Source organism: Taudactylus pleione, unplaced genomic scaffold, assembly GCF_031769625.1.
Source record: "Taudactylus pleione unplaced genomic scaffold, aTauple2 ptg000019l, whole genome shotgun sequence".
NCBI lineage: Eukaryota > Metazoa > Chordata > Amphibia > Anura > Myobatrachidae > Taudactylus > Taudactylus pleione.
This window is the reverse complement of record NW_028284421.1, coordinates 7595304-7618671: the sequence shown is the minus strand read 5'-3', so window position 1 is coordinate 7618671 and position 23368 is coordinate 7595304. Positions and strand designations below refer to the sequence as shown.

General features: G+C 40.1%; 1 protein-coding gene across 2 annotated transcripts; it reads right to left on the bottom strand.

Annotated features, from left to right (window-relative positions):
- Positions 1–1407: 1407 nt before the first annotated feature.
- LOC148540313 (G2/mitotic-specific cyclin-B2-like) lies at positions 1408–23086 on the bottom strand. Of its 2 annotated transcripts, none has more exons than XM_088443174.1 (9): positions 22985–23086; positions 16727–16855; positions 16548–16646; positions 12597–12749; positions 12205–12363; positions 11831–12067; positions 6743–6883; positions 5155–5265; positions 1408–1830 (listed from the first exon to the last, which is right to left on the bottom strand). In XM_088443174.1, the coding sequence occupies exons 1-9, from the start codon at positions 23003–23005 to the stop codon at positions 1720–1722; spliced, it is 1161 nt and encodes a 386-aa protein (XP_088299300.1). In that variant the 5' UTR covers positions 23006–23086; the 3' UTR covers positions 1408–1719. The 2 variants fall into 2 exon arrangements, with proteins under 2 accessions (XP_088299300.1, XP_088299308.1); XM_088443182.1 differs by having other exon boundaries at positions 12322–12363.
- Between the last annotated feature and the right edge of the window lie 282 nt (positions 23087–23368).

Below are 23368 nucleotides of genomic sequence, written 5' to 3'. Positions count from 1 at the left end.
AACCCCACATTAATACATGGGGAAGAAGCATTATTAGTGCATACAATGTGTACCAATACTACTAAACCCCCATATTGCCCGTTCATTCATCTCCTCCATTGTTCCGGCTGTGTCCACATAGTGGAAGCCTAACCTCTGCTGAGCTCCGCTCTGGTTGACTTAAATAATATGTATTTTTATTTATCTAGACAACTGGTATTTATGAGTACAGAGCATACCATCTTAATAATAACTATTGCCTTCCCCATCTCTCCCCATTCAATGGTTGTATCTGCTCCTTTGACTTTGTTACAATTTTTGGCATAAGAAATCAAGTATTGCTGAGACCTATAGCGCCCAAGTTACATTGTTCCAGGGGTGCACCATTTTCCCAGTGACATCTTCGGGAAGATTATTATTATTATTACATTTTATTTATAGGGTACCACAAGTGGTCCGCAGCACTGTACATACAGTAAAGGGTACACAGAACATTACATTACAATACAGTAAACAAAATATAAATAGAACACAAGTAACAATTAGCAACACAATTCTCCATATACAGTACAGCTCTGAAGGTGAAGGCTGTCATAGAAGTGCTAGAGAAGAAGGCTGTGAGACAGTGGGGAGGAGGACCCTGCTCCTAGGAGCTTACAATCTAGATGACACAGCACAGTAAAAGCAAAGATTTTGGCACTGTGCAAGAGTCTTTTGTTTGCTTGCGCACATGCTCCATCTGCACAAATATCACTGGGAAGATGGCAACGCGGAGGAGGAGGGACCCGCTTGCCAGCACAAGGTAAGATGCGGGGCCCGCTGCTCAGAGGAGGGGGCTCGCTGCACACAGGCCCTCTTAGGCATTACTATGCCCCTGCCCATAGGGATGAGAAACTGGAGAGAGAGTGTTGATGTGTGGACACGCCCAGTGACCATGCCATTTACATGAGGCCAAGCCCATTTTGTGTGCGTGCACACACAGAGTTCACTGACAGTACTAAGAAAACAAAACTACTTGCACTCCTGCCCACCAACAGCTATAATTGTTATTCTAGTACCGATCAATTGTTCCCCTCAGTTTATAAGCTACTTACGGTTTCATGTGATCAGTGTGTATTCAATATACAGCGTTACAAAATATGTTGGCGCTTTGTAAATAAAGTATAATAATAATAAAACTTTAATAATCTGCATCTTTTCTTCCAACCATCTATGTATTTGTTCTGTGTCCATGTATGATTTGTTAATTTTTGTAGTGCCTTCCAAATAAACAATATTAAACTGGATATTCAGATTTCCATACTTTTACGTATAAACACCAAATAAGGGCTCTTTTTGTTGCCTTTTTTTCCCCTCTATTCCATTTGTGCCAGAAAGATTCAGGACCAAATTAAATGAGAAATGACAGAGTCTTTGGGAGTCAGTTGGCATGCTTATTCACAAAGTTCACATTTTATTCATCAGACCCAAACAGAGGGAATGGCTTGGAACAGAGGGACATGTTTACAGAAAATACTCTAGGTAGAAATGCTGAACTACTACAGTTACATACCAATAATGTTAAAGTAAAAAGTCAGTGGCTTAATTTTGAGAACATTACAAAATGACATTTTATTATAATAAAGAAAGTAAACAAATAAACAAACAAACATTTAAAATAAACCAACGTTAAAAATAATTTTAATTTTTTTTTAAAGTATTTGAGTCTGAAAACAAAGCCAAAGTATTTTCCATAAGGTGCTACAAATCAGAGACAAGAGGAGCAGCAAGGCTCAGTAAAACAGGAGAGTCCAGGTGAGGAATGGTGCTGATATGATGAAGTCTTCGGCTGGAATATTTTTTTTTCACATACTAAAAAGAATAATAGAAAAAAAAAAAAAAAAAAAAACACAACACATTTTAGGACGATTACAGCTGAAATTAAAAAAAAAAAAAAAAAAAAAGTGGTTTTGAAATGTAGGAGCAGTACCACAATAAGGTGATCCACAGGGGCGTATTTGGGGGTCAGGGCGCCCCTAGACACAACAGTAATGGGCATTTTTATTATTTTAATTGGTTATAAGCCCTCATTTGATGTTTGGCAATTTAATTCAATATAATAATAAAAAAATGAACTATAACATGGTTTTATTTTTCATTATGTTTACAAATTTAATAATTGGGACAGATTACAGGGGCAGTCTGTGCATGTCCTACACATTTATATTCCACTCAAGATTGCATTTGGTACAGTACAGTGGAAATATTTTCCAGTTACTGGTAAATTTCAGACTGAAAGTACTAAAACAAGCATCCAAGTGCCACCCTTAACACTCTTCCATCAAGTGGCGCCCTAGACACGTGCCTAATGGGAAATTCATTGCTGGTGGTGCAGCCAATACACCACTACCAGGCCCTTCATCCTTCCATATGATCTTCTTAGAGGATTGCAATGACTATATACAATGTTTACAACCATATGTGCAAATAAATGAAAAATAAAAGACAAATCCATTTAGGTATAATCTATGAGAGTGTGAGTGTGAGTGTGTGTGTCAGAGCCATGGAGTGTTATGCTCAGTCACTGCCAATATAGAGTCTTAGGAATTTATAGTGTACAACATTTACAAAACAAGTAAAAAAAAAAAAAAACCCTAATAACAACTTAAATGATAAAAGGTAGCCCCAACAATGCTCTGGTTTGGGTAGGAGCAAGTATGAGGTAGAATAGAAAAGAAGAAAGTTGCAGGATATTGACATGGGTGGACTTTGTACAGTATTGGAGTTTATATATTTGAGCCAGTAGAATCAGGAAGAAATTAATTTAGAGTGTTCATCAAATGCTTATAGAGGGGATGTAGTCTGCGTCCCGATGGTTGGGATGCCGGCGGTCAGAATACCAGCACAGGAATCCCAACAGCAGTCGAAGTCCCGGCTCCAGAATCGTGACCGCTGACATCCTGACAGTAAGTATTAGGGGGAAGGTTAGCTTACCTAATCCTGTCGGGATGCCGCAGTCTGTATTCTGACCGCCGGGATCCCGTACCCAAACCTTATAGAGATATATCCTCCATTTCAATATATACTGTAAATCTATCCTGTTAAGCCAAGCTCTGATTGGAGGGGAAGTGAGCAGTTTCCAAAACACCAGAATTATTTCCATTATTGAGGAGTTTCAGAAGGGATATTTTAGATAGGTATGCCATTACAAAAACAAACAAAGCAACTATGACTTAAGCTGCATACACGTAAAGATTTTCTGTCCAACCATCCAACTAGTTGATTGGTTGGAATGAAAATCTGGTAAGGTATGGGAGTAACTGATGAGCAATTTGCTCCTAAATGCCAGAAAACAGATGAAAATGGTCGTTCAGACAAGTTTGTTCTAAATAATTTGTTCAAACAACAGTTTTTGTCCATTTTCCGGCATTTGGGAGCAAATTGCTGATTGTCATTTGCTTTCATACCTTACCAGATTTTCATTCCAACCAACTAGTTGGATGGTTGGACAGAAAATCTTTACGTGTGTATGCAGCTTAAGGCTGCATACACACACACAACGATTTTCTAAATGAACTATTTTAGTAAACGATTTTCGTTCATTTTTTCAAGGGAAAAAATGAATGAAAATCGTTTACTAAAATCGTTCATTTACAAAACGTAATGAATGATTTTTTTGAACTACAAACGATTTTTGTAACTTTCCCTTAATGAAAATCGTCAAGTTGTTCAGTCAGAATGGACGATGAACAACAAACTACAAACGTGAACGCGCATGAACAATAATCGTTCAGGCTAAAAAATACAAAGATTTTTTTAAACGATTGAACAATAACGACGTCGTTATAGTTAAATCGTTCAAAAAATTGTTTTGTGTGTATGCACCTTTAGGGTTGACTAGAATTTTGCTGCAGCTTTAAAGGCAAATTATCAGTTTTGAAAGGGTTTTCTAACATGTTTATACTGTAATATGGTTGAATAGTGTTACAGAATGGTTTACATGTTATATTAAAAAATATATTTTTTATTTTTGTTCTTTGCTCATGGTTGACCAGAAAATCTCAGTTTAACAATGATATAATGTCCAGGCAGTGACTGATGTGAATGATTAAATATTCACTGTAAAGCACTGCAATATACAAGGTCTATAGAGATAATGGTTAAAATATATTTCACTTAAAAAGGCTACAAAAGCAAAATAGTTTATCCACAAATTTTAGTGGGAGAGTTCTGCATTTTAGAAGGTCACGGTGCTAGAGGAACTCCTGCTGACAAGGGCCACTTTACAAAATGATCTATTCTGCCTACAGAAAAAAATAGTGCCCGATACAGAAAAAGGAATGGTATCTTAGCCAAATTGATAGTAGTTATTTGGCCATCTGATTGTATTCAACACTTTATTGGCATCTTGGATACAGGAAAGCATTTCTTACACTGTTCAATACCAAATTTGTCTTAGGCCAGTGGCTGGTGAAAATGAACCACCTGTCTAATACATATTGTGCTGGTCTGCTACCAAGCTACTGTGGTGTAGTGCCACTCATCCACAGAAGCCACTAAGAGAACCAGCACATTGGGAAAGGTATTGGTAATCTGTTGGCCATAGTGTGCCTTGTAGAAGGAACACAGGGCCTGATTCAGACCCGGTCGCAAGCGCTGAGCGCTCGCAACTGGGTCAATGGTGGCCCAGAGCGCATGGGCATGACGGAGCCGGCTCCGTCGTGCGCATGTGCCAGACCTGGATAGCTGCGTGCTGTTGATGTTGAGTGACAGCACGCCACCTTTGGTGGGCGGGCCGGGGGGGTGGCTGCCCAGACGGAGGCGTTCCCATGAGAATGCCTACCATCTGGGGGCAGCCCCACTGACATCACCAAAAGCTCTCTGGGGCTTGCGGCCACGAGACCCTACCACAAGGGTCTCGTCCCAAGCCCGATGGTCTTGACCATCGCGACCATCATCCTGGCCGCTCGCATTAGCTGTGGGCGCAACACACAGCAATGCGAGCGGCCAGAAGGCCGCTCCATTAAAAAAAAAAAAAAGAAGCCCTGATTCAGAGCGAGCGCTCTGTCAGAGCGTCCGGCTCTGAATCAGGGCCACAGTCCTAGTGGGGTTTTTTTTTTTTTAGTCTGTAGAAGTTAACCCTGGTTTCTCATACAGGACTATATAATTATACCATTTACGATAAGAAGTACTCACAACATGTTTAGTCACATTATTATTGACCATAACAACATTCTTGGCAATATGCTGCATGATGGGGAGAAGATTTTCTTCTGTGTAGCCGGTGTAATGCTGTAACTTGGCACCCTGACACAGAAAAGAAAAAGAAGGACTATGAATCAAGCCTGTGAATAGTATCTAATTAGCTAAATTGTACATACGAATAGGATTTGATGTGATATCTACAACGCATATCTGATTCAAAGACAATTGGGGCAATTCAGTGAAGTGCGAGTTGAACAGCTATTCAATTCAGCACGCTGTTTAGTCCGACTATTACAATTTAAGTCGTAGAATGCCAGCATTCTCCAACTAAAGTGCAGGCTACGAGGCTGTTAGCGCAACGCTAAGCTGGCAAACAGCCTTGCGGCCGGGACTTTAGTCTGATTTCTGCTCACACCCTCAGGACGGGTAAGTGCCTTTCTTCTCATTGACAGTCGTACTAAGCTCACAATGTTGCCTGTGGAAATTCTGATTAAACTTTATATTGCATGCATACTGCTACACATACTTTGCTATACTGTATATTGGGGGATACTACCATTTCTTTAGTTGGGGGCATGTTCAGCCTAGCAACATGCTGGGGTTGGCTGTGTTCTATCCCTGATCAAAGTTGAGACACAAGCATTTTTATGCTGGGTACACACTGGGTAATATATATTGGCCATTCATTCGAACGGGCGATATATCGCGAGCATGTCACCGGGTGTGTACTCCCGATATGTTCGTGAACGACAGTCGATCACAGACATATTGAGTCAGCTGTGCAGCACAGCCGATGGCAGATCTATCGGCTCGTCTGGCTGTGTGTACGAGCAAATTCAGGTGCCGACCAGCTGTGACTTTAGGGCGATATGTTGAGCGTCGATCCCCAAGTGTGTATACTTACCTGAATCGGCCACGCGGTCAGTGCGACAGCCAGTTGGCAGTCAAGTAGACCTAGTGTCTACTCAGCTTTAGACCTCAAGAGGCAGCATTGGTTTTTAACAGAATGTTAGTCTGTTGGGATGGAACCTAGTATTGTTTAGGTTACTTGAGGGTAGGACTTCTTGAGTCACATAGCCTTATATCTACCAGTCTTCATCTTTGATAATCAAAAGAATGGGGCAGTAGTAATTTGTGTTCAGTTTACTATCTTGGCTTATCAGATACCCATATTTATTGCCATCACAACTTCAAGGAGAATGGGTAAGGTCAAAATAAGTATCATCTTTGAAACAAAGACAAGAAGTGATTGTTTAGTGGTATCATGGTTTATAGGGCACCACAAAATTAGGCAGCTATTAAAATAGAATTTGATGTATATTACCCAGAGCATTGTATTCGGTTTGTAATTGATACATTGTTATACACAATATGGCGCACCCCTCATTTCCTACTTTCCCTATATTTTCTTTTTTTGTATCCCCTATTGCTTTACGATATTTCTGCGTGAAAAACGAATAAAAAAAATAAAAAAAAAGAATTATCCAAAGTTTTAGTAGTCTCAGCAATCCAGAGCAACACCAATTGGTGTGATGAAATGTTAATAACCCTGAATACTTGCTATAGCTGAAATACTCACCCATGAACCCCAGTTAAGAACTTTTTGTGCCAGACAAAGAGCTGCAGCTGCTATTATGGAAGGCTGGTAGTGAACCATGTCATAGTCCAGTAAGGTAAGTTCCATGAAGTATTTGGCAAGACTGTGTTGCTTTATTTCAGCCTATAAAAAGACATTTTATACAAATGGGTCAAGTCAACAGCATTTATTGTACACAAGACAACCCAGGCCCCATTGTCATGAGAAGAGAGAGAGAGAGTGTAAATTGTAAATGTAAATTGAAAATTAAATAGTATTTATAGTGCAAGCCTTGCAATTACTCAAAATTTCAAGCATTCAAAACTACATGAAGAGAGTCTATAAATCAATGGAGGAGATGTAAAAAAATAAATAATAATTGTACATACAAAAAGGGGCTCAGAGCTGCAGCAGTGAGTCCCAGAAAAATCTCACCCATGTGATCTGGCTCAGCAGAGATGCTTTCTTGGGGTCATATGTACTAAACTTCGTAGAAGTGTGCTGGGATAATCTTTTTTTTTTTTTTTAAAGGATTATTCCCGCTATGTACTAAATGTAACTCACAGTGACAGAGATAGCATTAATTGCTGTCTCAGCAAGTTACTTTCCCGGGGGTATTGGAGGAGTTTTTCACATTGTGGAAGACCCCTCCAGAGAATTTGAAACTTCGTATGCAAACAGTATTCGAAGCGGGAACCAGCCGGAGGCTGCAAGAGAGGGATTGTAAGATACCTCTTCTACGAATAGACATTAATGGATATATTTAGCAAGCTAAATTTTACTTAAATCATGTGGAAACTCATGATTTAGCATTAAAGCCCGACTCCTACAACTATGAACTGTAAAGAGCAAACCATTGATCTCTGCACCAGTTAACATTTTCTGCTTTTCAGGTAGTAGGAAAACGTTAAAAAAAAAAATTTTAAATAAAAAAAAACACACACACACACACACACACACTATACAAAACACCATCTGAGAATAGTGTAATTCAAGGAAAGTCCTTAATTCTGCCAAAAACTGCAGTGACCGATGAATCTTGTCCAATCAGTCCCTGCACCCGGCTGAAGCTCCGCCCACTCTCCACCCCTCATTTGGCATTTAAACTGCTAGTGTAATTACACAGCTTTGCAAAAATGCATAATATAAATAAAATTATACAGGGTGGTCCATAAGTGTTGAAACACCCTAATAGAAAGAAAATGAGTAAGGAAATATTAATTCAGTGTCTAAAAGTATGATATGGGAGTGTGAGAAAACTTTTTAGGTCACCAGCATGGTTGAAGTCGGACATCTTGGATGCAACTTTGATATCTTACATGACTACCTTCCCAATTAAATAACAGATGCAGAATTAGATAAGAAAAACAATGGTGTTCTTAGTTTTAACGTATCTTTATTAATTTTCAAGTTTTAACAAAGTTTATAGGATATGTTCGAAGTGCTGTACACCATGTTGCAGTGTTAAGGTTATTCTCTTTTTCCATTCCTGATGAACTTTGACCAACATGTTTGAGCACAAGCATCAACAATTCATTGTTGCATATGATAACAACCTTGTATCTTCACGGCATAAACATGTTCCTTCAGGTGACCCCACAGAAAGAAATCCAAAAGAAGGTAAATGTGGGGATCTTGGTGGCCACTGGACTGGACCTCTACGGCGAACCCACCTTTTGGGAAACCCTGACAATGTGTCCATAATGAGGTGGGGCACCATCTTGCTGGAATAAGTTAGGATATGACCCATCCTCTGAAAACAATGAGGGAAAAATCTCTTTACCTAACAACCTCTTGTAATGTGGTGCCGTTACTGTTACATCAATAAAGAATGGTCCCACAATACGGGTACCCCACCATACCAACTGTTTTGTTGAGGCTACAACCCTTCTGGCATCCATCCAGGGAGGGTTGATCTCTGACTAGTACCTGCGGTTCTGTTTGTTTACCTCACCATTAACAACTACATTTTCTCCTTCATCCACTAGGGGACACTGGAGTCTCAGTACAGTGGGGTATAGATGTGGGATAACCGGGAGCTGGCACTTTAATAAATCTGAATAGTAGCTAGCTCCTCCCCCTCTATACCCCCCTACAGGTCAGTCTTAATTTTGTGCCAAGGGAGCTGGTCATATATAAAGAGCTCTCTGCTAAAAATCAAGGATCCTCGATCAACAAGAGGATCAGACAGGCAGCTCAATGCCCCTGCCTGTCTGCTTCGTTGGAGCTTCCGGGGAGACCTCACCGCCCCTGCTTGCATCGTGCGCTGGGGTCTCCAGCTACAGAGACCACTGTCTCTAGGGGGTACCCAGACGCATATGTTCTAGCTTCTCTTCTCTATTATTCTATTTTCCAGCTCTCCTCGGGCACAATTTCATAAGATTGATCTGTAGGGGGGTATAGAGAGGGAGAAGCTAGCTACTATTCAGATTTATGGAATCGGAGAAAGGGATTTATCGGTAAGTACCAAAATCCTGTTTGCCTCATCACTAAACAATACCTGGTGTAGAAAATGAGGGTTCAGTTGAAGTTGCTGTGTTACCCAGTGTGCAAACTCCACCCGACGGTCTGGATCATCTTCAGTCAGGTGTACATCTGAATCTTGTAGGGGTGCCATTATGTGTAAACAAAATTCTCAAAATGGCTGTACGACTAACCCCGCATTTTTAAGATAGCCGATGAGTGCTATGTTGTGGGCTCTTTGAAAATAATGCCAGCACAGCAGTTGTTGTTGCTTCATCTGTAACAGTTTTTGGTCATCCACTTTTTGGTTTATCTGCAACTGATCTGGTATCTTTAACTTTGGAGTTTGGCAACTACACTGTTAGTAATGGGTGGCCTATTTGGGTGATGTTGGTAGAAATAATTTACAAAAGCACGTGTGCTTCATTCTTTAGGTATGAAGATAATCTCAACACATTCCGTTTGTGTTATGGTCATTAATGTCACTGCTGCAAAAGAAAAGTCAGTTAAAATTTTAAAATAAAGATAAAGTTAAATTAAGAACACCATTGTTTTTCTTCCAAAATTATGCGTCACATGACTACCTTCCCAATTAAAAAAATGACAGTTGCATCCAAGATGGCCAACATACTGGTGACATACCCTAAAAAGTTCTCCCTCACTCCCATATGTGTAGACATTGAATTAATATTTCCTTACTCATTTCCTTTTTATAAGGGTTTTTCCACACTTATGGACCACTCTGTGTAGGTTAAGTATAATATAGTCCATTAGTGATGAAACGCGTTTAGGCGGCATATGGACACATGTTCACCCTTACAGATTGCTGATTGTAAGGCTTGGAACACACACTGATCTAGCATGACTCCCAGTGTGTGAGCAGCAGTCCCCAGCTTGTATACCTGAGCTGAAAAGGTCTATACCACGGACAAGACTACTGCACGGGACACAGAGCACGATTTCAGCTTCGGAGTAATATTAAGTGCAGAGTTGAATGATAAGTCCCGGCATCCTGGTGATATGACAGAGGGCTCATGCCAATTGTTTCTTATTTACATGTGATTATGTGCTTTATTATTATATAAAGGTTTACATATTATACAAATGTGCGCTCCTCACTTCTTTTTTCCTAGAATACTTGAAACTGGGCTTGCAGAAGCCTGACAGTACGGCAGCTGCACTTTTGGTAAAACCTCCAGATAGACATTTGGGACTGCAAAAACTGATATTAAGATACATGTGGACCCAGTGCGCGACTATTATCTATTTAACACACACACACACACACACTAGATAGAAGAATATGTTCTACCAGTTTTTGTTTCATAGCAAAGCCAGGGCCACTTGCTTGTGTTTGCCTCACTGTTGCCAGCCAGCCCCTGAGGACAGTATGGGGAAAGGGACTTTATTTCCATCCATTGTCACAAAATCAACCAAGACCTGTCACAGACTCAAAGATAGATGCTAGCCCGTACTTTGGGCTAGCATCCAGTGGTGAGACCCAGTACTGAGGCGCAGAATCTAATGTGCTGGCGGTATTCACCAGGGACCCCTGCAAGGAGGTTTGGACCTGGCTGTGTCCGACATGCAGGTCGTAGCCCTCTGATTTGGTTCCCTAGTACAGGTGCTAGTGTACACTGGATTAGAGTAGAATATGATGAAAGCATACAACGTAGTTGACATGCCGGATCAGAACCAAACAGAGAGGATGGTACCAAGGATCAGGCGATATCGGTTCAGGAACGAAGCCAAGGTCAAAACCGGAATACCAAGTGTAGTACAAGGAGACTAAGGAAATCAAGTCACAAGCAAGCCAAAAAGGTCAGTAACGAGCATCAGGAATCACTAGAGCACAGGTTCTCAAACTCGGTCCTTAGGACCCCAAACAGTGCATGTTTTCCATTTCTCCTCACAGAATCAAAAGTGAAATAATTAGCTCCATCTGTGGATCTTTTAAAATGTGTCAGCGAGTAATGACTACACCTGTGCACCAGCTGGGTGACCTGGAAAACGTGACCTGTGTGGGGTCCTGAGGACCGAGTTTGAGAACCACTGCACTAGAGTATGGTTTGGGAGCCTATACTCTGGCACAGGAGTGCACCCAGGGTCTTCCTTATATAGGAGGAGACTTGAATTTGGAGCCTCCTGTGATGTCACTTAGGGGTGTGCTTGCCCTTTAAGATTAGTGCTGTGGGACCTTTTTGGCTTGCTTGTGACTCACTGTAGCAAAAATGAGAAAGGAGAGCTGGCCAATTCTCTCGGCAGCAAGCGCCGGAGACCTCCCACCCGCTGCCCCGCAGACATCCCCTGACACCAGCACTGCCAGACCCGGCATGTAGACACCGGGTTCCGACGCAATGTGACAAGACTATATTGTAGATTGTGTATTTATGGTAGAATAGTGTGCACTATAAAATGTATTGTTTTGTATTCCACCATGGGCTGTTTCACCCCGCCCTGTTAGCAAATTGGATATACTCTGCCAGCATAACCTTCTAGTCTCACATCATTTGAAAGAAGAGATATTATAGGCAAGCAATAGTGCAGAGACTTTATCTCATGCGAGTTGCATATAATGCCATCCTTACAAATCTAAAGTAATTAACAAACAAACAGAGAGCTACATACCTGGCAACACCTTGATGCTCTCCGGAGGAAATGAATTGGTAATGGTCTTCCCAAATCAAATTTCAACTTCTCAAGTATAGTCCTCTCCATTTCTCGGATCTCAGCTTTGGAATAGGTTTTGTCCGTTATATAGACAAAGTCTGCAATTTCTGGATAATACATTTCTTCATATTTTGAAGCCACAAAGAGTGATGCAACTCCTACCAGCTGAAGTTTGTTTCTTAGGACAGGATGAACCTTGAGAAAATTGTAAACGTTAATTTAAACAACATTGAAAATTATTTTTTTTCCCCAGCTATAAACATGAATCCTGCACAAAAAAGAGATAGGGACTCTTAAATAAGATGATAGATGGAGCAGAAGATGTAGCTTGCCTGTAGGAAGCGGTCAATAATAGCAACAGTCATATACAGAGTCTCTGGTAACAGCACAAATTTGGAGTGGACTTGCATTAACCATTCTATGAGAATGGATCTCATACGTTCATTCACCTCCATCCCTTGTAGGTAATATGGACGGACAGATTGCTGGACCTGGGGAAAAAAAAAAAAAGAACAAACAATAATTGGTCAGTTTTTATCTGTTGATCAGATAGAACATAACTACAAACCCATTTACCACATTCCTGGCAAATCCCACCCCAGACCACACGCACATTACAGATACTTATCTCCACTCCACTCGACCCCACAAGACACTTATTGAAAGTTGAAACAAGAGAACAAATAAGTGCATGCAGATTTCCTTTCTAAGAATGCACACAAACCTCTAACTGTTTCAGATAAGTATAGATATCTTCCACATAGTCACTGCACATCTGAGGATTGCCAAAGTCAATATCATCCACATTGTTTAGAACCTCAGAAAATGCTTGGCAGAGATTTTCCTCTTTCATCGTCACATCTATGCTTCTTGGCATCTTAAAAAAAAAAAATTAAATAATGAAATAAACCATATACACATGCAGTATAAAGACAGAGTGGCGAAAAACAATAATAATAATAATAATAATATTATTATATAAAATCGCCATGCAAACACTCCACCCTAAAAATAAAATTAAAAAAAAAAAAAAAAAACACAAAAAACAGATGAGTGAAAATTTTAAAAGACTTCAAAAAGGAGAAAGTCAGATAATATACAAACATTTTCTTGATAAACAGATCTTTTCTACCTTTTTGGTAGAGCAAATACCAACATTATTCATACAGATATTTATTGCAGTTTATAACTGCCAATGTTCCTTGATGTCCCTGGGGCTGTCCCATTTGCCACTCACCGATGAGTGTTTGTGTGGGGGTAGTGTGTTTGTTGGAAGTTGGAATGGGACGGACCTATTTATGCCAACATTTCCAAACATGAATGTTGTCAGGCAACAGTTCATGGTTTGTTTGTTTTTTTTTGTTTTTTGTTTTTTAAAAGGAAAGAGATCAATGAGCAAGGGGTGTTTGTTATCTAAAAGAAACTCAAGCTCCAACTGCATAAAGAGGCATGCACAGAAAGGCTCTTCTGTGAGCAGAGTGAGGGCCAGGGAGGGTGGGGCACCATCACTGAGCCATCCCTAATTTCGCTATGGAATCTGGTGATGCCATGTTCCGCTTGCCTAGAAGAAGATCTATTAGCTGTCCATTTTGCTAGACATCAAGTGCATGAGCCATATACTTATTGTTACTTTGTAGTGAAGAATTCTGGGTCTTTGGACTTGAACACCAGGAACAGTTTACATTTTCTTCTTTGACATTAGTGGAAGTGTCCTTTTTCAAGAACAGATCTTGAAAAAGGTCTCATAACCGAAACGCGTTGCACGGAGCATACATCAAAGGATTTGAACTCCCCCCAGGACTTGTGGTTGGAAAATCTTCTGCGGTGGTGCCGAGCTTTCCAGCCCGGGACCCTCTGCCTTTGCAGGCTAGCCCACCGCAGCACCAACGAGGGGTGAGAAAATAATACAACATTCTTCCTACCAACTGGAACTTTCATTATTGATAAAAGGAAGTTTTTTCCATTTGAACCTTGTCACTTTAAGATCTTTTGTGGCCAATTTGGTATATATATCCCCTTTTTGCACTATGTCACTTTATATTTAAGATTTATATTCTGGATCTATGTGGCTTATTTGGGATTAGTGTATATGGAATATTATCATCCATTTTGCTATTTGCACATTTTTATATGTAATAAATTGTGAAAAAAAATGTCACTTACATTCATCTTTCATAAATGAGCGCTGGTACCTTATACCCATAACTTTTTTTCACTACAAGTTTTCATGAAAATCAGTTTAGTAATTTTTTATTCAACTTGGAACAAACAGACACAACATTCTTATTATATTAGCATAGATATGATTTAACTATTTTTGAAAAGGTGAGGTATTCATTGATAATTTTCATTGATTATATTCATATTACTAAAACTAAGAAAACATGGATTTTAGTTTTTATTTCTTCAAGCTTTATCCATAGAACATACGGTACATCATTGCACTTCTATTTCTCCTCTAGATACAGCGGTATGTACAGCATTGAAGGGGAATACTTTACATAAGTGTTGGGTCTGGTTTATTTAATATAATTATTGTTTACGGGTTTCATTTTTATATTCCTTAACTAATTATTTTCTTACAAAAAGGCCTTTAAATTGTTTTATTTTTTAAAAAATGTAAGTTAAGAACATTTTAAAAAATATTTAAATATTTTATTGAAAAAAATATATGCCCAGGGGATATCTAGCACCCTCCCTTGTCCATAGTCCCCCATTGTAACATTACCTCCCACTCCCCAGTGACCATAGATCCTCCAGTGTCACAAAATTCACTGTAGCATTGCCACCACCAATCAACCCCATAGTGGTAATAAATCTCCAGCATCATACCCCCACCCCCAGGGTCCACAGTCCCCATTGCAGCACTGTTACCCCTCCAGTGCCCTGTGTCATGATAAAAGTATTTTACACCCCCCCTCTCCCAACCCACTCCCCATGGCCAATACTCTTGTTTGGGGCATTATCCCCCCCCCCCGACACACACACACTTCCCCTGAATGTGAACGGTAATATTTCATCACAATGAAAACATGATTCTAAAAAGTGTGTTTGGAAGTCTAGGCGCTTCACAAGAGTTCAGCACACTGGGGTCAAACCCTATGACCCCCAAGTATATGGCTATAATTAACAGTAGTGCTATCAAATGGCGCATACTATTGACTCCTTATATGTTTCAAGCCTACCTTTTTACCATCAGTACTGGTATGCTAACTTCACAAAGGAAATGCTATTTAAAAAGATACCTTTTTATGTCTGAAAGTCACCCTTCCTGAGTGAGTTGTTGGTGCGCTACCCTAATTCCACCTAAAGGGATTTTATCTGTGCAAAAGAAACCTTTATATGTGAATACCCCCCTTTTTATTTAGTAAGTGGGGTACATGGAATTCACCAAATGTGTATTAAGAAAGATTTTTAGTCCCTGGTGATGGTATAAAAAAAAAAAAAAAACCCTCAATAAAAAGTGATATTTCACCAAAGGGAATGGTTTTTCATTTATTAAATCCCCATTACATATTATTTCACCCCCCCCCCACCCTCCCTCTATAAACAACTCCATGTCATCCACACACGTTACTCTCTAGCTGGAGAAATTTGGATAAAAGAAATCATCAGAGTAAAGAAAAATCGAATAACCTCTCTTTTTTTTATCATTTGCCTGTTTAATATGTATATGTCATTGTTGACCATCATACACCCTGAAATCATTGGTCATCTTTCTCAAGTACCCAGTAGGGAGTGCCATTACTCGGATTTGGGTATTTGAAAGAAACAAAAAGTTGTAAACTAGGAATATACACTCAAGAGGTCAAATGGTGAATGAACGACTTTAAAGTCAGGTACCCAATAGTACTGGACCAGTGTTTGCTACAGTGAGTTTTAGGATAAAGCTAGCTGAACAATTTTGTCAGCCAAATAAAGATGTGGCATTCAAATTTAGGGAGAGGTGAAATTTATCAGGCAACATGCTAGACCAGTGGTTCTCAACTTCAGTTGTCAAGTACCACCAGCAGATCATATTTTGTGTATTTTTTTTAATCATGCACAGGCGAGTTTCTCTATTTTACTGGGTCAATAAGTATCCCACCTGCTACCACAGACAGAAATCATCAAAAAACATTACCTGTTGGGGATGTGTGAGTGTTGCAAACAACTGCACTAGAGTAGTAGTATTTCTCGACCCTTGTCCTCAAGACCCCTAACTGTACACATTTTCCTGACCACTTAGCATGTGCACATGTGTATCACCAACGGTCACATTTTAAAGATCCGCAGGAGGCCTGGAAAACATGAACTGTTTGGGGTCCTAAAAACGTTGTTTGAGAACCACTGAGCTAGAAAGTTACAGGGATTTACAGGCTATACTCATTAGGTACAACATGGCAATCCGGTCAACCCAGTCAGCTACTTATTGGTTATTATAGGATGGCATGGACTTGGGCGAAATTCCATCAGCTTGGTTTGACCTCATCAGTGTAAGGCAAGATGTTGATGTGTCTGACAGGCTTTGTGTCCTATGTTCTGTAAACCCTGTGGTTGGAGTATGGATTCACAGGGCTACCATTTAAATGGGCAGAATTAATTCCTCATTTGAATAATATACAGGATTAGTGCTCAATGTAACATGACCAAAAATAGAAGAAAAAAAAAAAAAGTTCTTAATGGTTAATTTTACCTTGAGCTTTGCATCAGCTAGCCACATAACTTTGTCAGCAATATTTCTTTCAGTGGCTTCCTGCTTTAAGGTTTTTACTTGTTTTGATACTGTACAGTTCTACATTGAAAGAACACACATTATTTATAGATTACAATGAGAACTTAATCATAAAACAAACAATTTTTTTCTTTTTTTACCAAGGCTGCTGACTTGTTTGCAGGAACCAATGCCCCATTACGGATTTCCTCAAGTGGTGGTCTATGGCAATGTGCTTTATTTTTTATTGCCATTATCGCTCCCAGCAATGCATGGTCAGTCTCCCAGACCTAAATTTAGATAGAGACAGTAACACATATTTATAGAAGTGTATTAGGTGTGGAAATTTTTGGTTTATCACACAATAATTACTGAACAACTGCGACAATATCTACCTACTAATCTGCCACCTGGAGAAAGCGGTGCTGGCAACAGAAAACTTGTTGCCCAGTACCCCCTCCCCACCCTTTCATCGACAGCTTCCTAATCCACCGCCCTCCCTTGTAGGTATACGGTGTATGCAGTGTGCCAATACATGGTGCTAGCTTCTATCACCAATATAAGTTGCCAGGCCTGTGGCAAAATAGTGAGGCACATTGAGTAAGCAGATTTTGGGATGCTGCAAAATATAGCAAAACAATTGGAAAAAATAAATAAATTTAGAAAAAAAAATGAAATGAAATGTTGGAAAGCGCTTCGACTTAGGGTTTTGCTATGTATGATAGCGAACAACCCAGGACAAAGTTCCGGGTCCATGATCTTGCTCTTTACCATGGTCTGGCTGAGACCTGGGAATTTGCAGAGTTGATAGACCCGGCAATTTCCCGAATCTTAAGTCTGAAAGGGGCATTAATGGCCCCTACTATTTATTTATTAATAGTTATTTATATAGTGCATACATATTACACAGCGCTTTACAGAGAATACCCATTGTATTCATATCGGTCCAGTGGAGCGTAAATCTATAATCCCAACCATATGTACACACATACACACTAGGGCAGAGGTTCCCAAACACGGTCCTCAAGGCTCCCCAACAGTTCAGGTTTTAGAGATATCCATGGTTGAGCACAGGTGGTTAAATCAAATTGACTTGGGTACTAATTAAGTCACCTGTGCTCAGCCATGAATATCTCTAAAACCTGAACTTTTGGAGAGCCTTGAGGACCGCGTTTGGGAACCTCTGCCCTAGGGTTAAGTTCTTGTTGTGAGCCAAGTAAACAGTATATTTTTCTGAGATTGTGGAAGGAAACCAGAGTAGTCAGAGGTAACCCATACAAAACAGGGAGAATATACAAACTTCACGCAGATGAGGCATGATTGGCAATTGAACTCATGACCATAACCCCAACTGTGCTGTTGCAGGGTCTAGGGGGCATATGTATCAAAGCTTGATGAGAGATAAATTTGTGAGATATAAATCACCAACCACAGCTTCTAACTTAAGGTGCCCATCCACTAGACGAATTAAATGAGCGATTGAACGATAACAATATTGTTATCGTTCATAATAGTTTGCAAAAGTGTCTAAAACGACCAGCGATACGCATACCCGTTGGTCATTTAGAGAACTATCATCTTGCAAACATGCTGGTCAACCTGACGATAACGTCAGGTTGAGCATGTTTGCAGATGATGGATGAGCCTGTACTGAACGGCTGCTCGTCCAGTGCAGGCTCATCACAGACTGACAAAGGACTGCACAATTACAATGTCATAATCGTGCAGTCGTTTTCATGTCTGCTAGTGGATAGGCCCCTGTACATTTTATAGGCTGCGTTTGAAAAATGACAGTTAGGAGCTGATTTGTTAATACTTTTTCTCTCACAATTTTATCACTCATCAACCTTTGATACATAGGCTCCTATGTCTACCAAACTTTTAATTCTCTTTTTTGGCCTCTTAAGTTTGCACATCTTTTTTTTTACCTTGAACAATAATTTAAAAAAAACTGAAAGAATTGTCTTTTTTTTTTTTTTAAACCATATCTATGACCAATCTATGATTTTGTTGCTTGGTGACCAATGTGAACAGTTTACATTACAAAGTTTAGAAATAATAATAGCTTAGGCTGCCTACACATTGCAATATCATAGTTTATAGCAGTCAATTACTCATGGTATGACAGAGTGTGTGGCCTTAAAACAGTCACAATGCAGGATAACGATCCTGTTAAAATTGATATAATTGTCATATCTCCTGCCCTGACTGTGTGAATGGGCTGCACTATAACAGACCAAAGAAATGAGTGGCTGTATCCTAACTTGTCTATCAGTCTATCTATGCCGCGATTGGGTAAAATTTACATAGGGGGCTGGGCCAAATGCTGTGATTCATGCAGAATCACCTCTTAAGCCCCGCCCCCTTCACGGAGACCCGCGATCGCCGCGGGTATTCTCCTCATGCTGCCCACTTCACTAGGAAGTGGGCAGAATGCGGGAGAAATGCCTACCCTTCCGGGGGTGCGGGGGGTTACCGGGAGCCTCCCGCGAAAACCGGGAGGGTAGGCATGTATGCTGCATCTTCTCCTTTTTGTAATGTTATACTTACCCTGTAGCAACAATTTTTATTGAGTCTAACAAAAATGTATCATCAAAATATACCAGATGACCGTAACATTGACTAGACATGGAGCTGGTACCTGTGACTCACAGTCAGTCGGGCCCGACGTCTGCTCGGGTCCTTCCCTCTCTGCTGCTCCTCTTCATGCCCCCATGGAAATGAGGCAGACATTGCCTCATGACGTCATAGCGTCACAGTCCCGGCACATCACAGGAGGGGTAGACATATTGCAAATAAAAAGTATGGTGGTCCCTCACATCAGCTTAATGATATTGCACAGGTGTTTGTAAAGGGCGGGGTTTATACTGAACCACAAAAAAAAAAAAGGGCTATTCCCTCCAGCACACTGCAGTAATATCAACAAAAATACTTGAATCCTACATGACAATAGAAATTCAGAGGTATTAGTAGTTCCATACATTTGCAAATATATGAATAAGCGCTGGGCCAGCATCAAGGCTCCTCTATACTGGTGTAAACCCCGCCTTTTACAAGCACCTGTGCAATATCATTAAGCCGATGTGAGTGACCACCATACTTTTTATTTGCAGTTCTGAGAGGCATGAAGGGAGCCAGCATTGGCAGGATGTGCTGGTCTGTATAGTGCCATATGGAGGTTTCTGGGGTACCTCCTAGGTGAGTCAGCTCTCGGCTTATACATGTGCTGTTATTATGCAGTACATTAATTAGTAATTATATGACCAGGAGTGGGTACTACTCTTAAGTAGCAATAATTATTTTGGGGTGAGCATTTGGGCATGGGGCCCCTGGAGTTGCTCTGGCTGGGCCTTTTTCAGGGCATCACCAATTAATTCACATAGATACTTTTTCATCACCTTTCTTGTTTGTTTATTATTTATGTAATTTTAATTCTCTCTCATATTAACACATTGATTATCTTTACACATCTATACTTTGTACTTCACTATCACCTTTTTTCCCCTTTTTCCATGTGATGCCCTGGGGATGGTCCTTGGCTGGATTCTTTTGGGGTATCCTGCACCTTGGATGTGAACCCCTTAATGTTAGGGACGCCGCTATAGAAGAGCCTTGACGCTGGCCCAGCGCTTATTCATATATTTGCAAATGTATGTAACCAATACCTCTAAATTTCTATTATCATGTAGGATTCAAGTATTTTTGTTGGGGTGGGATAATAATATTGCTGCAGTGTGCTGGAGGGAATATCCCTTTTTTTCTGGGGTAGACATATTGGCAAACTGACTGAAATAGGGGAGTGCTCGTAATATTAAATTGAAGTGGGTAGTGCACAGCAGGTGAGCACTATGTGCGACTCCTCTCAGGAGAGGAGTTACCTGATTGGCAGACGGTCAGCAAGAACTGTATGCAGGGCCACTGCAGAACTCTCCAAATTCAAAGCAGTTCCACCCCCACTTTAATCCTGGCATGATCCAGAGTCGTTGGGGACCAACCAAACCAGTTTAACGCTGAATCAGTTTTACAGTCAGAACATATTTAGAAATGTATCAGAGAATAATTTAGGGGCATATTTATATATATATTTTTTTCCATAAAATTATTATTTCTCCTTTAGTAGGCTTATTAGCACTGCAATTTGCAGTCCCCATTATAATCATTAGGGTCTACAGCAGGAGTAGCCAACCTGGGCCTCGAGAGCTACTAACAGTCCACGTTTTCCAGACCACCTAGCTGGTGTACAGGTGTATTCATTACTTACTAACACATTTGAAAAGATCCCCAGGTGGAGCTAATTATTTCACTTGTGATTCTGTGAGGATATCTGGAAAACATGCACTGTTGGTAGCTCTCAAAGACCATGGTTGGCTACCCCTGGTCTACAGTCTGTCCCCTATGAACCCTGTAGGTTTACGCCATCCTCAGATGGGGTTTGAATTGCAGTTTAATTTTACAGTGTTAAACTAGGAGCATACACATAAGGGAAGGACACATTTATCAAAGCAGCTGTATTTATTAGAGCTAAAGCCACCTATGAGCAAGAATGCACATAATGGAGGAAAACCATGGCAGATTTACTTAAAAACACAACTTTTTTTTTCCCCCCTCATACTCTCAGATAGAGCCGTATTCAAATTTGAGCAGACCCGCGATACTTTTTCGCCTACATCGCCTGTTTTGCAGGTGGAAAAGTATCGCGCGCATACCACCGTATTCGATTTGAAAGTAGGCGAAAACGAGACCCGGCGAAACTTAAACAAGCGGAAATTACTGTCAAATTTGGGGAAATCAGCCTGACACCCCATAAAGATGCTCTGACATGGGCGTTCCCTATGGATTTGGCTTGCTGAAGGTATTTGTTGTTTTTAAACGGGCTCAATAGCTGCTAAACAGCGTTTTTGTATAAGTGGTGCAAAATAGTATTCTGGATTGTTTTTTTGCAGAAAATAACTTATCCCAGCAAATTTGGGGTACTTGAAAATGGGGGTCAGCTTATTTTAAAGTTGCTAAAGTTAAGTTTAAAAAATCATGAAAAAATCCACCTGCCGCAAGCCCCTGCAATGATAAAACACCTGGGGCATACTTGGGGACCCCCCCAGAGTCAAGTTCGCTAGTTTTTAATTTTGTCACCCAATATTTTTTTTTTCTCCCCCGAATTCAAAGTGATTTTTTGGGGTGTTAAGTGATTTTTTAAAATTTTTTACACAGTTTACATTTTGGGGGACTGTCTGAAGGCTGCACGGGGATTCCCACAACATTGCACCCCAAAACACCAATTTTGCACTTTTTTCCGCCTGCTATTCATAGGCGAAACTTTTCCGTCTATTACATTGCATTGACTTTCCGCCTAGGTGAAAAGTCTTCCAAATTAAATACAGAGTAAAATCAAAACAGGCAAAAATGACATCATCGGCGAAAAGTTTTCGCCAAAAACACGCAAAAATGGCTTTTCACCTCAAATTGAATATGGGCCAGTGTGTCAAATCTGGATTACAAAACTCTCTGGCTTGCTGACTAGTGTGCAAATTGAGGAGAGTGATCAAATATGTGCATCACCTGCCTGAACTGACAGCTGCAAATTAACAACCTACCTCATTAGCACACACAGGTGCCATAATGCAATAGATCTTCAGAACCAAGCCATTTAGGCATCTTTAGCTTTCATCTAAATGTGTTTGATGGATTGTTACTTCTATAAAGCAAATTGTTCTAATCTCTATACTGGAAACTGCCCAGGATTACATACTTCATATCCTTGGATTGAAGTTAAACTAACAAGCATATACAGTATGTAGCGCTATCTCACTTAACACTCAGGCAGCCCCATATGTGGAAATGGCTGTTAAGGGTTGGCAGTAAAGCAGTGTCCCCGGACTCATTAAGGGGCCTATGTATCAAAGCTTGATGAGAGATAAATCATCACCCTTTCATCGTCTAACACATTTTATAGGCTGTGTTTGAAAAATTACAGTTAAGAGCTGATTGGTTAATACTTTTTCTCTCACAATTGTATCTCTCATCAAGCTTTGATACATAGGCCCCTAGTGTCCCTTCATTAATAAAAAAAAAACACAACAACATTCTGGTAAATATATAGAGCACCCCACAACCAAACCTTGAGTTAAGTAAATTATACCAAAATGGATCTGTCATTACTTCAGCTTTGCTATATCTCAGGTGCAAAAACCTTATATAAGAACATAAAGGTGAGCTGATGTGTAGAGCAATACTTATTTTTTCAATAAAAGGGACATTTGTTATTAAACAGAATTGTTAATGTGTATCAGATATCATCTAAATAATGTATATATATTGTGCAACAGCAAACAAATATTTCTGCTGAACATGCAACTAAAAGCAGTTGATTGTGTGAGATCCATCTGGCTTCAAGATGAATATAAACTTACAACACTACTTACCACAGCGCCAAGAGCAGTCATCCTACTTAAACCACAACAACTTAATAATCAAACACCTTGAAAACCTTCTCCAAAATCCCATATTTCTACAACCCATAGAAAGGCATTTAAACAAAACCCACCCCCTGGCCTCCATTGGATAGAAAGCATTCTAGAGGGCGGAAATTGTTTAACTCCTTTGCTGCTGAAAATGGTTGTTGATCATGTTGGGGTTGAACACATTAACACTTTTTAAACTTATTGCTGACCTCTCAGAGAACTATGGGGATGGCTGCGAGTGTTGTTTTATTAACACAGGAGAAGTCTCAGATATCTCTTGTTTTACATTCTTCCCATATATTGTGATACTAACATTTTGCCTTAAACATAGGCCCTTTCTGAATG

What these genes read in the sequence shown, in the direction of transcription:
- LOC148540313 (XM_088443174.1), bottom strand. Translation starts at nt 23,005, where the DNA reads ATGACTGCTCTTGGCGCTGTG. An exon ending in TGACTGCTCTTGGCGCTGTG is followed by an intron (nt 16,856 to 22,984) that starts GTAAGTAGTGTT and finishes ATCTAAATTTAG; the next exon opens with GTCTGGGAGACTGACCATGC. An exon ending in TTCTTAACTGGGGTTCATGG is followed by an intron (nt 5,266 to 6,742) that starts GTGAGTATTTCA and finishes TTTCTGTGTCAG; the next exon opens with GGTGCCAAGTTACAGCATTA.